This window comes from Lutra lutra, chromosome 3, assembly GCF_902655055.1.
Source record: "Lutra lutra chromosome 3, mLutLut1.2, whole genome shotgun sequence".
In the NCBI taxonomy this organism is placed as follows: domain Eukaryota; kingdom Metazoa; phylum Chordata; class Mammalia; order Carnivora; family Mustelidae; genus Lutra; species Lutra lutra.
Genome location: NC_062280.1, coordinates 78,369,403 through 78,383,653, shown reverse-complemented (window position 1 = coordinate 78,383,653; position 14,251 = coordinate 78,369,403). Strand labels below are relative to the sequence as shown.

The window sequence follows — 14,251 nt, the reverse complement described above, 5'->3', positions numbered from 1 at the left end:
GAATATCTGTTCAAACCTGGTCTCATCACTTACTTGCTGTGTAACACTGAGCAAGTTATTTTATCTCTCTGTTTCAGCTTGCTGATTCCTAAAGTGGGATCATAAAAATTGTTTCTCAAGAGCTGTTGTGAAGATTAGATGAGTCAATACATGTGAAGTATTTAGAATTTAGTGTTTTCTGCAATAATTCTTATTCTCTCTTGGTCCCACGTATGTGCCTCCAGACTACATGGCAGTCTTACAGAAAGCTTCCTTTAGGAAGTATATTATAGAAGAACACTACTTGATCACAATAATTTTAATATTAGATAAACAATGGAATATTTTGTGAGAAAATATGCAATAGATCAATTCCATCAATAGAGTGAGTGGGTGTATAGTAAATTGATCTTGATTCTCCTATCACCTTTCCATTCTTAATTAGCCCACCAAAATTATAGGTAGAGTATCTCTTCAAAGTATCTCTCAAATTCATCCAGTTTTCTGCAGGAGTGAGTGAAGGAGTGGAAGTGGTTTATTCCGAATTGTAGATATAGCTGCCCAGGTTGTAGAGCTGAAAATGAACAACCTTTATCTAAATAGTTTCTGTTGAAGATTCTGCCCCTTAAGACACTTGCCTTAATTTTTCCTTGGCATAGAACCCTTTTGGAAAACTACAACAACAAGAAATTTTAAAAACCGTATTCTGCAGACCAAAGTGCTCTCAAAAAGAAAAGATTTTAGGTAATCCAGCAAACTTAGTTTGTGGTAATTCACTTATTTTCCAAAAGAATATTTTACCATCTTAGTTTTTATCCCTTAAAGTAGGCCTAAATTTAGACCAAATACAGTCCAAACTCTTTAGTTCTAACTTTATTCCTTCTGGGACCTCTGTTCATGCTTTGTCTAATATAATGTTCCCCTGTTAACAATAGGAATGTAGGAAATTATCAGAAATTATAGAAAAAAGACATAGCTGAAAGCTTTGACCTTTCTTTCACATGTTTAATTTCTATGACAAAATTTAAAAAAAAATAAGGTAAATAAAAATGATCCAAGGGATCTCTTCAGATAGGATTTAATACATAAACCTTCAAGAAGAAATGGTGAAACTCTTCAAAGAATCTAAGGTTCTTGAACTTCATTTCCATAACCTCTTTGAAGCCCAACATAGGCTCATTCTTTGCAAGACAACTGGAAGTGAGTGATGTTGAAAGTCTTGACTAATTTTGATTTGTATCAGGACACTTTTGTAGAAGTAAAGAGGTATTCAGCACAAAGACCCACTCAATAATATTAACTTATCACTCTGAACGTGGGATTCATTCAAAAGGGTCCTGTGTTCCCATATCACCCTTCCATCTTGGGCTAGGCTTCTTTGAAATATGCTGAGCAAGTCTGCTGATTAAAGAAAATCCAGAGGCTGCTAAGAAATAGAAATCTCATCAAATAAGAAGTTAAACATGAATAACGTCATAGTTTCAATGTAGTAATATTGAAATAATAGAGCACCCATGATTTATTTTAAACAAATTCACCTCTACCATGAGAGTAATCCTGTTACATGAATCTTGATAGATTAGAGATCCCATCACTCCCCACAATCCTGGCTGAATGTTGTAGATCAATAAAGTACTGTGTGACTAACTGCTTAAAGTGCTTTTATTTTACAGCATGGATTTACAATTTATAAGTGTACCATAATAAGAACAACTTGCATTATGACCAAGAGAGGCAATTTATTCCACTACAGATTTTAAAAACTCAAGTAGATGAGATACTGTCCACACATGCCTTCAAATAGCTTCTCCTTACAGCCAACATAAGTTAGATAGGAGGTTGTAGACAGGAGAGGGAAAAATTAGCATGGAAGGCATTTGTTTTTGTTTTTGTTTTTAAATTTATAAACATATATTTTTATCCCCAGGGGTACAGGTCTGCGAATCGCCAGGTTTACACACTTCACAGCATTCACCATAGCACATACCCTCCCCAATATCCATAACCCCACCCCCCCTCTCCCAACCCCCCTCCCCCCATCAACCCTCAGTTTGTTTTGTGAGATTAAGAGTCACTTATGGTTTCTCTCCCTCCCAATCCCATCTTGTTTCATTTATTCTACTCCTATCCCCTCAACCCCCCATGTTGCATCTCCTCTCCCTCATATCAGGGAGACCATATGATAGTTGTCTTTCTCCAATTGACTTATTTCGCTAAGCATGATACCCTCTAGTTCCATCCACGTCGTTGCAAATGGCAAGATTTCAAAAGCTTTTGCACAGCAAAGGAAACAGTGATCAAAACCAAAAGACAACTGACAGAATGGGAGAAGATATTTGCAAATGACATATCAGATAAAGGGCTAGTGTCCAAAATCTATAAAGAACTTAGCAAACTCAACACCCAAAGAACAAATAATCCAATCAAGAAATGGGCAGAGGACATGAACAGACATTTCTGCAAAGAAGACATCCAGATGGCCAACAGACATATGAAAAAGTGCTCCATATCACTCGGCATCAGGGAAATACAAATCAAAACCACCATGAGATACCACCTCACACCAGTCAGAATGGCTAAAATTAACAAGTCAGGAAATGACAGATGCTGGCGAGGATGCGGAGAAAGGGGAACCCTCCTACACTGTTGGTGGGAATGCAAGCTGATGCAACCACTCTGGAAAACAGCATGGAGGTTCCTCAAAATGTTGAAAATAGAACTACCCTATGACCCAGCAATTGCACTGCTGGGTATTTACCCTAAAGATACAAACGTAGTGATCCGAAGGGGCACGTGCACCCGAATGTTTATAGCAGCAATGTCTACAATAGCCAAACTATGGAAAGAACCTAGATGTCCATCAACAGACGAATGGATAAAGAAGATGTGGTATATATATACAATGGAATACTATGCAGCCATCAAAAGGAAGGCATTTTTTAAAGAACATTAGTCCTTCTCCTCCCAGGTTAAAAGGTAGCTGGGTATGTGAAACTAGCTTCTATTTTGGCTGATTTTTGAACCTTAATAAAAATAACTACCAACTAAGTCCTCTGAGATTTGTGACTTAAAGCTAAATAGGATGGGGGAAACAATTAGCTGTTTGGGGTTTAGTTTTCCCCAATTCAACCAGTCTACAAATTTGTCAAATGGTATTTATAGCCTATTATTAGGAACATCTAAAGACTCCTAGAATTTTAGATTCTGCATACCACCAATATTTGCCGAATCAGCCTTCTGTAGCAAGTAGGTAACTACTTTCTAAAAATTATGTATTCAACTTAATGAAGATTGTAAGTAGTTTTTGTTTCCTTGGGAAAAATGAAGAATGAAATCAAAGGGCACATACTCTCCTGACTCTTTCTTCTGTAGATGGAAACTCATACAAAAAAAAAGTCTCTCCACTGAAGAATTTGATTATAAACACTAGAAATTAGGAAACTTGCAATGTTTGGAGTTTCTAGGGTAGAAACAATTCATTGCTCTTGTTGTGGATGAATATGCAAAGAAAACAGTGCCATTTGAAATCCCTCATGTCTACACTGGATGGTTGGTTGTGGTGTTGCAAGGTGGAAAGTCAGAAATCTTTGACACAAAAATGATAACAGGGTTTTCACTAATTTACAGCTTTTGATTTCTTAAGCATAGGTATGCACCCCAGTCACATATTTATGCTGAATTTTAAGTTAAAGAGTTTACTCTGAGAGTCACAAATCTCTATTATTTCTCCTCCATGGTATTGGCAAGAAAGCATTTGATTCCTTCTTGTAGCCTTTGCTTTGAAATCCCCCTGAGTGTATGATGTGTGTGACCTTGGTATCGGAGTCCTTAGCCAGTCTCCTACTGCCGGTTTTACTACACAGAGTGGCAGTAAAAAGAGTTTTATTTCTTAGAAAATGCTTCTCACAGTTCTTACTATCAAACTACTCATTCTTTTCTGAAGAACTGAATTTTGAATCATAGTTAGCTTGTCAGAGCAGGAAGATGAAAAATGACATGTTTACTCTACACTTCTCAACTTGAAACTTTGCAATTGTATCTCTCCAAGCAACAAGGAATGCTTTCACTCTTTCAAATCCAATGGAAACTTGTCCTTTTGGGTCAGGGAGTTAGCACTGTATGACCAAATTCTTTGGTTTAGTTTGAAGTACATGGCTTGGGGGTTGAGGGTCCAGCTCTGCTCCTTAGAAGACATGTGACCTTGGGCAATAAAAATTGTTGGGGGGGAATTAAATGATAAAACGTATGAAGCACTTAGCATAGTGTAAATAAGTTTTCTCTTAATGTTCACTGTTTTTCCTGTTGCTGCTAATATTATTATTATTAATTAAAAATTTTTTCATTCTTATGCATTAATATTCTTTTTTGCTCAAATCACTCATTACTCATTACTGATTTAATAAACCAATATATAACAATATATTTGTGTTAGAATACATATAGACTAATTTTAACCAGAATTTTAAATTGTAATTGCTGTATTATTAGCACTTGGTGATTTTGTTCCTCATCCACTCTTCTTATTGGTGAGTTCTTTATCCTTAGTGTTTTTGCCCATTGTAAAAGTTTCTCTCAAAAAATTTAAGAACCAGGGAATTAATTATATTCCTCCTTTAATTCAGCCTATTCTTTCACTCTGTTCCATTCTAATCTAGCCCTACAGAATACTAAATCAAAAGGTTTTTTTTGTTGTTGTTTTTTTTTTGGTCAGAGAGAGAGGGAGAGAGAGCAAGCACAGGCAGACAGAATGGCAGGCAGAGGCAGAGGGAGAAGCAGGCTCCCCGCCAAGCAAGGAGCCCGATGTGGGACTCGATCCCAGGACGCTGGGATCATGACCTGAGCCGAAGGCAGCTGCTTAACCAACTGAGCCACCCAGGCGTCCCCTAAATCAAAAGTTTAAGCCAAGAGTCTAAGATGTCAGAAATAAATCCTGTGAGACAGGAATTTCAAAGAAGATTAAAGGCCAATTATGGGATGCTTATGATCCTTACCCAACTCAAACAAATGAAAGGGTCAGGTTGTTAATGGTTGAAAAAGGATTTGTGAGATTTTCTTTAATGAGCTATCTGCTGTTGGGAAAGTTGTAGAAATGCTTCCCTCTTTACCTCAAATTAAGAGAAGAGAACTGTACCAGGACCCTCAGGGATATTGGGAATGGAGTTTCTTACGTGAGATGTAACAGATTATCTGGTGACAGATGAGCCACATGAGAGGAGGCTATGTAGGTTTCAGTCTTTCCTCAAGTAATTTATGGGAACAACTGCCTCATGAGTGTTTTGTGTGAACCAAATGTGGCCCACCCATATTTGGAAGAATGAAAGGACCTCACCAGACAGAAGCTAACGATGTAATAATAAAATCCCTGGAGGTTGTGAACACTGTAAAGGAACCAGAGTTTCATATGCACATAGCAAGGTGGTGAGACATGTCCAGTCATGGCCTCTGGCAAGAAGTCCCTGAAGAGCCTGTGAATGTGTTCACGGAAGAATTAGCTTCCAGCACCTACCAGGTCTAGTGAGTATGAAGTCCTCCCACAGTGCTAGTCAAGTAGGAACTTGGCTTATCCTCTCAGTCCTTTTTCTGTCTTGCTCCAGTTCAGGAGTCAAGGTAGCCAGTTGGGGGAGAGTGAAACAGAAACATCAACCATCCCCCGCCATACTCCACTTCTGGGCTCTGCCACAAACTCAAGGTTGGAAAAGAATCTTTTATGATCTTTGTTTTAAGATTGATGTGTAATATATGTAGCCAGACTATCTAATATCAGAATTGAGACTTTGACCACTTAATGGGATCACACAATGTTTTTATTATCTAAGGTTGATTGCAAAAGTGATGATACCACCTGAAAATTTCATAGATAGAAGGTAACTTTCCTTTTTGAATATATCTTTTTTTTTAATATTTTATTTATTTGACAGGGAGATCACAAGTAGGCAGAGAGGCAGGCAGAGAGAGAGGAGGAAGCAGGATCCCCACAGAGCAGAGAGCCCGACGTGGGGCTCAATCCCAGGACCCCAAGATCATGACCTAAGCCGAAGGCAGAGGCTTTAACCCACTGAGCCACCCAGGCGCCCCCTTTTGAATATATCTTAAAGAGAAAACAGGAAACAAAGTAATTTTGCTTTGTAATAACACCCCATAGGTTTTATACATTAATTTTGTAACCTCAATAAAAAATCTGTTGCACCTGAGACAACACAGTCTTACAATCTATGCTAAAGGAATTATCTCAAAGATAACTGGTATAAAGCTTAACTATTAATTTACATATATATACATGTATATGTATATTTCTTTTTTTTTTTTTCTTTTTTGAATGAGAGAGAAATAAAGAAAGAGTGCATGAGCAGGGGAAGGGAGGTGCAGAGGGAGAGAGAATTTTAAGCAGACTCCTTGCTGAGTGCAGAGTCCTACTTGGGGCTCAATCTCACAACCCTGAGATCATGACCTGAGCAGAAACAAAGAGTAAGATGCTTAACTGACTGCTACACTAAGATGCTTGCTCCTTAACTGTTAGGATATTTTTTAATCAAAGTTCAAACAGAAAGAGCATGTCATATATGACTATTTCCTGAAATAGTAAAGTATTTTTGACTCAAAAATTAATTTCTGCTCATTTTGTTTGCTTTCTTTTTCACGTAAGACTCTTTTATCTATACATTTTGCTTTATATTTATTTTTGATAGATTCTCTGTGACTTCTCTAGAACTGTTGGCACATTTTCCATGTTAATTTTTTCTCTTCAAGGTTTATATAGAAGATGAGTGATTTTTGGATTATAAATTCCATTAGTGTGTTTTGGCAGATTATGTCTTATCTGAAAAATTACTATGCTCTTACAGTCATTTGTTTAAATTCATAGCAACTAAGGAGTGTGTGTTAAAGACACTGATATTAGAGCATTTGTTTAAAACCATTTGCTTAAAAAAATTCAAGAAAGAGGTGCCTGGATGGCTCAGTGGGGTAAGCATCCTCTCTTAATTTCGGCTTGGGTCATGGTCTCAGGGTCATGAGAACCAAGCCCCACCTTGAGCTTGAGCTAGGCCCGGAGCCTGCTTAAGATTCTCTATTTCTCCCTCTTCTGCTGATTTCTCCCCAAGAAAAGCATGCATAATTTTTATGTTTGATTTAATAGATGTTTAAACATGTCTCATCTAGTTCGGTTCTGTATTACCAAATTAAATTGCAACTGCACAATGTTGTACAACCACCAGAAGACTCGTTGTACTCTATAAATCCACAGTCTGAAAAGAAAGTATTTGGTATCTTTGGAGAAATGTGCCATAAAATCCATTGTGAAACTGAGTCTTCAGCATGTGACTGCATTGTTTCAGATTCCTGACTTTATTAGGTTTTTTCCACGGGCTTATTTTGTTCTTGTTTATTTGTTTGCTTGCGTTGTAGGTGAACCTGATCTTCATAAGAACTCAGAAGATCTAGTAAACACTGAAGAAAAACGTGCGGATGCACATTCATAGGTTTGAAATACCTTAAAGGCTTCTGTCAGTTTAAACATGAGAGGTAATTTTATTTTTTAGACAAGAAACCTAATTCCTGGAATGAATGGTTTGTTGAATGTCATAGAGAAAAAGTTAATCTCATTTCAATGTCCTCCTGGAATCTTTTTTTTTTTTTTAAGACTTTATTTATTGATTTGACAGAGAGAGACACAGCCAGAGAGGGAACACAAGCAAGGGGAGTGGGAGAGGGAGAAGCAGGCCTCCTGCTGAGCAAGAAGCCTGATTCAGGGCTCAGTCCCAGGACCCTGTCATGACCTAAGCTGAAGGCAGACACTTAATTACTGAACCACCCAGGTGCCCATCTCCTGGAATCTTTTAAAAATCTCTCTGATTTTCTGAAGTAAAATCTTAAATATTTACTTTTTCAAAGAGCTTAATTTGCTCATCAATAAAAAATATACTTAGTGAGACTTTTTAGACCTTTAAAAATAATGATCTGTAAGCTGTGGACAAGTTTAATCCTGATCTCTCTTTCTACTTCATGTAGGAAGTATGAATGTTTACACTGGCTGATAACAACAAAGCAAGGACATATTATGAAACAAACATCAGTGTTTGCTCAAATTTAGAGACATTTGTTTGCCTCCATGGTTCTCTTTTTAAAAATTCAGCTTCTAGGGCTTGCTCTCGATCTACCAAATTATTGACTCTGGGAATGAGGCCTTGGAAACCTAAATTTTTAATAATCCTGTCTGTGGTGTTTCTGTACACTATAGTGGAGAACTGTTGTCTTGTGCCTGCCAGGGAAGTACAAGCTGCTAGAAGGGAAGGTTTATATATAAGGTTTATTTATAGAGGAGATGTCTTAGTGTCTCCTTAAAAAGTAAGAAATAAAACTCACATGTTATAATGAGTCCTGCTTTTGGGGTGATGGTTGGGGGCAAGAGAAAATGCTGAGGGAGGGCCATATACCAAGTGTCTTGAGTTTCTCTTGGTAGCTCCTCACATATTGCTTTAGATACAAAAGAGTTAAACTGTGATTAGCTTTTAAGAGGATACATCTCTAAGTGTTCCTGAGTTGGTTGTAAGACTGTCTTTTATTGATAACAGTAGTTTCATTCATGGCTACTATCAAGGGTCAGGCCCTGTGATGAGCATCTTACATGTGTTCATCTCCCTTAGTCCTCTCAACAATTTCAGAGTTAGTGATTATGATTCCTGTTTTACATATGAAGCTTAGGTAGAAATCAAGTCAACACAGTGGCTGTTCAATTAAAACCCATGTATGTCTATATGTAACAATTTTAATATATTTCCCATATTAGCTATAGGAATTCCTCTTCATACCCTCCATCCAGACTATAAATTTATTGCCTTTGGAGCTCATGGCTGTTTCAGAGCAGTTCTTAGGTTCTGACGATATATGATGGAGGCTCCAAGTATGTCTTAGGGAAAACTAAATTCAGTGGAGTATTTATGGGTGTTTTAAGAACAAAAAGTTTTTGTTTTGTTTCGTTTTTGTTTTTGTTTTGACAAATAAATAGCATCAGAACATGGAGTTAAACAAAATTAAGCGAGTCTTTCCTATTGATGTCATCAATCTAGTGCACACTATGTAGCTTCCAAAGGAAAAAAAAAGTCTACAATCAGCATTTCTTATACATTCATGATATGGAACTGGAATACTTATGAACATTTTCCAAAAATTCTGTGCAGGGAACACAGGTCACCAGTACATTTGTAAAAATGACTGTCCAATCTATGAAGATGTCTAAGGCAAAAAAATATATAGATCTGTAAAATTCTGGCATCTCATCAGTAAAAGATTTCAGGGAGATTCAAATGGCAGTTAATGAGGTCTCTCTTTTTCTCTTTTTCAACTACAAAGACCCCAAAGCTGGAAGGATTTGAGACCCACTCAAAGAGTGGGGTTCAAACTCAAGCAGGCTGTTAGACAATTTTTTTCCCATCAGCACTAACCAAACCTTGTAGTTTTTGTCTCAATTTGAGAAAGCTCTGCCTTTAGTGCACAGTCAGTATTCCAGAAATCATGGCCTTTCATAGGTGAAATTTATATGCCTTTAAGAAATAGGCAGGCCTCTTAAATAAAGGAAGTAGAAAACCAACAGGAGTGGTGACAGTTGGTAACTGTGACTCAGGCCCAGTGTTTGGAAGACAAGAGCAGTGGTCAGCCTTGAAAACAGAAAGAACACAGATCACCTGACCTGAAGGCAGCAGCCAGCCAGTCTTTGCCTCCAACATATTTTCACCATGTCTGAAGGTGTTTCCATTGGCTAAGAGATTTTTTTATGTAAAATCTTTCCATTTTAATGTGGGCTCAAAGTTTTTTGAAACACCATGCAGACCAAATAAAATATATGTGGTCAGATTTTGCCTACAGTCTCCCAGATGTTAACCATACCTTCTTGTGACCTCTAGCTAACTCTTTCTCTGGCCTCCATCATGGAAAATATAGATTTTACGGCAGCCTGGCCATAGCTCTGAGGGCCACTGCCTGCTTCATTCTCAGTGTGTGGGCCCCAGTATGGGATATTTTCTCAGGAAACACTGAAGTCTAATTCAAGATGCACCATGATGAAACCTCATCAATCAATGTGCAACACTACACTTAGGGCAAGAAATCAGCCTTTGAAATCTGTTTTTCACATTGCTGTGTAACATCACACTTCTGAGAGATTTCTGTCCACAGAACTAGTTGGTTTTGCCTACTTTTTCAAAATGTTTCTGTTAATTAGAATGAATGAGATTGGAATTGGATGTACAATGCCATGCTGCTTTACTATTTAAAAAGAGGCTGGAATATAATTTATTATATTGTCTTCCTGGAAGGATATGCTTTTGGTACCCCCAAAGCAAACCAATATCAGACCTGGTACTCCCTGGGAGGAGAAGTGTTCCCCATTCCTTCCAATGCCTGCTTTTTAGTGTTGCGTGTACATCCAAGAAGAAGTCAAAGCCTAATGGATTGTAGGCTGGAGTGAGTCTGTGCATTTGCTTGGTTGAGTTCTACACTGACTTAAGATCCGTTTTGAATATCTTCAAGCAGGACTTGTGCTCTTGAGTTCATGACAGTCCTGGTGACTCCACTGGTTTTACACACACACAGGCCCACTTACCCCATTTATACTGCCTTCTAGGCTTGTAGTGTCCTTGAGTTTGTGATCTCTAATCCAAACAATCCACATTTTACTGTAATAAAAATATGCAAACATACACACACATGCATATACACACAAAGGGGAATTCTAAGAAGATAGACAATGAATATCTATAATATACTGATAAATCCCTTATTCTTGACGAGGTGTATAAAGTCCCATGTGATATTACCACACAGTTACTGATGCATATGTATGACTAAAATATGATCTTCATTTTCATTTGGATTTTATTTCAGGATAATGAGAACAGGACTAAAACATCCTAAATCCTCAACTTTCCACAACGTCATGTTCTCCTTTTTCAACACACACCTGGATCAGGCCATTTTAATGGACTCTTAGAAGGAATTTACAGTAGGAAGAACATAAATTCTGAACTAGTAATTCCGGCCAAACAAATACATTCAAAATCGCCATAAGAGTTTTTGGCCAGTGCTTCTGCCATTGTCTTTCCTCCAGAAAACAGTCTTAAAGGAAATGTTTTGATTGTTTTGATCTAGCTTTTTCAGGCAAGTCGGAGAAATTTTAAGACAAAGGTTGGATAGTTTAAAATTTTCATCACTCTGAATCCAGTTATAGCACAGGTGACCTTGCAACACACGTGCAAAATATGAGGCATTTTAAAAATTTACTTTCTTGTATTGTTTTATACAGAGTTCTATAGTTATCGGTATTTCAAGGTTTTAACTAAAAGGAAAGAAAAGCAGAATTATGGAAAACAATTTTTTTGCAGCCCTGAAGAACGGGCTAGTTAGATTGTCCTTATTTTAAATACACGGAAGCGACACGAGAGGCGGGGCTGCTGAGAAGCTGTGGTTGAAGGCCTGTGACGACAGGGGAACTTTAGCCTGGCTCTGCCACCTGATGACCACTGCATTGTAACTCTCACATTGGGAAACCACAGTGAAACCCATCCCTGAAACCAGCGGACCAATTCTCATCCATCCCTGTGGTTTCAGAGCACGAATACGTCACCCACATGAGCGTCATCAGGATGCAAGTCACACTTGTTAGCTACACTCCGGGACAACAAGAACCCTCAGGCATTGTTGGAGACAGACGTCAGAACTAAGAATGGAATTCGCCCCCTGGGGTGTTGATCCCATTAGGACATAACAAAATATATTACAAGCCCAGGGATAAATGACAAGAAGTGCGCGCGTGCGTGCGTGCGTGCGTGCGTGTGTGCGTGTGTGTTGAAAAATAACTATGAAAATGGAAACCCACGCTTTTCTGTACAGATCATTTTATTTGGCGTGACTTTATAATTTCACTACACAGAAACAGACTGCAACTCTTGGAGACTCCGCTTGCTTGTCATGTTTTGCCTGAGCATGTGCAGAGCCTCTCCTTTGCTCCAAACTGAAGAACAACTTTTGTTTGTTATTAGCTGACAAGAAAGGTCGCGCAATTAGGGGCTGTAACTTTTCACTGTGCAAACACTTCAATGATTCTGAGATGAATCTATCTTTGTAAAAGGCAAAAACTGGATGGAAAAAAATCAAAAGTAGCCATCAATTAAAGAATAAAGTGAAGGAGGGTCCATATTGATTTTCTGTTGCACCTGCTCTTTTCTTGGTTTCCACAAGGCTAAGCAATATTTTAGAAATTGATATAATCAGAAGCTTTTAAGTCTGAGTGGTGGGATTTTACAACCCACAACTTAGATCTCCTTTAATGTGTAAGCCATATTCTATATGCATATTAGGTATGCATTGTTCTAATTTAAGATACATGTGTGCATAGACTGTGTATAAAATGCTTTTAAATGTTCTGTGAATAAGGTCCTTAGTTTTTGGTTCACCTGAATCTTCTGTAGAACTCAACTAAATAATTGATTTGTATCATAGACATTATAATGCAATTGATATTTTAAATGTAAGCAGTACAAACTCATCTATGATGGCATAGTGGGGAGAGATTTATAGATATGTATATCATGGTGACTTTTTGTCTTTTAACAATGTACTTTTTATTTCTATTTATGAAGAAATTATAACTACTGCTTTCAATGTCTTTTTAAAAGTAGCTATTTACCAGCTAGAAAATATTCTGCATTGAAAATAGAATCTGAGTATCTGGGAAGTGTAATTACTTTTGTTCTTATTTGAGCCAGTTGTCTTTCCATAAAGCTAGAGAATCTCTCCAGGGAGAAGTACATTCAATCATTGCTTCTCAAGGGTCATAGGAAACTTGTCTGCTTGGTTCCTATTGATATTTTAGCACCTATAGACTTTGTTACTAAAAAAGAGAGAGAGAGAGAGAGAGAGCACGCAATATAATGAATTCATCAGCTTCTATATATGGCCTCTCTCTTAATTTTCCAGGTTATTTAACTTCTATAGCATCATGACTGAACTTTCAAAGGGGGTGGAGAAAACACACTCCACTTCCTCAGAATTGTCACCCTGTTGATGTGCTTTTTCTCTTATTCATCTCCCTTCCTCTCTCCGTTCCCTCCTTCCTCCCCTTTCTACTTCTCTCCTTTTCATTTCCCTTCTTCTTTCTTTCCTTCTCTCTCCCCTAAGACAGCTACTAGTTAGTGAGAAACTGGCGGGAGTCCACGTGGAGGGCACCAGTGCCTGTCCTTTCCGCAAACACCCATGTTGTGCTAGTCCGTCCTGAAGAAAGGGAGGGTGAGTAGGGCTGCTAAGTCTGGGATGTCCTGCTTTGCATTTTTATCCTCAGCTACACAACATATATCTAACAATCTCATATGCCTTTTTATTCAACCAGTAGCTCTTTTAATTTTTAACATGACAAGCAACAATTCTTGTGTTTTTACTCTGCTGTAATTCTCTGCATTTCCTATTACATATGATTGTTAAATAAATCATACTTGAGGGAAAATATTGTGAAACATTTGGTGTCTGATATAATTCAATTTGGTGGGGCATTGAAAAGTTGGGGAAATCAGGGAAAATCAGGTAGATATCAGTTTTGATATGAGCACTGTCAGAAAATGGTTTTTGCTCTATTAAAGAAATATTCATTGAATATTTATTATTGTGGCTATTATTCGCAAGCTCCTGGCTAAATGCATGTTGCAGAGAGGAATGTGGAGACCTTAATCTTATCTCTATAAATTTCATCTTTTATAGAGGAGATAATTCATACACAAATAACCAAAATGCCACATATAAAAGTAACCAGATGCAAGTAAAATGCACCTCTGGGTATTAAGGAAGGTAAAAACTGTTTCAACCTTCCAGACTTCTAAGAAGACTTCCTCGAGTAGACTGCCCGTGAGTCGATACTTCCTTTACAAATAATAATGAAGCTCATACTTGGTGCCTATTTTCTATGTACAACCTCCGTGAAAACACTTAACACGAATTATCTGTAATCTGCGATAATCCAGCCAAGTGGGTATCGATATGAGCAAGGAAACCCAGTCTCAGAGAAAGAGCGCAAGGCCAGGTCTCAGGTGATGGGCTCCAGACTGGATTTGCTTCTGGGTCTCTCTGGCACTGAAGACCCCTTTTGCTTTCTACTGCATCTGTTAGGATGGAGCAGAAGCATGGCGGAAAGGAAAGCGTGGCGAAGGACAAGGTGAGTAAGGTAACAGCTGAGAATAATAAAGAAACAAAGAGCATCAAATCAAGGTGAAGACCTGGAGAGTTTCAACTA

The 14,251-nt window shown here is 37.9% G+C and overlaps 1 protein-coding gene across 6 annotated transcripts in view; it reads left to right on the top strand.

Moving 5' to 3' along the window:
* PDE1A (phosphodiesterase 1A) overlaps positions 1-13,481 on the top strand; it is a 344,008-nt gene extending 330,527 nt beyond the window's left edge. For all 6 annotated transcript variants that reach the window (XM_047722353.1, XM_047722355.1, XM_047722358.1 and 3 more), the window contains 2 exons: positions 7,384-7,500; positions 10,858-13,481. In XM_047722353.1, coding sequence (XP_047578309.1) covers positions 7,384-7,457 — 74 coding nt within the window. In that variant the 3' untranslated portion in view covers positions 7,458-7,500; positions 10,858-13,481. The remainder of the gene's footprint in view (positions 1-7,383; positions 7,501-10,857) is intronic.
* Positions 13,482-14,251: the final 770 nt, after the last annotated feature.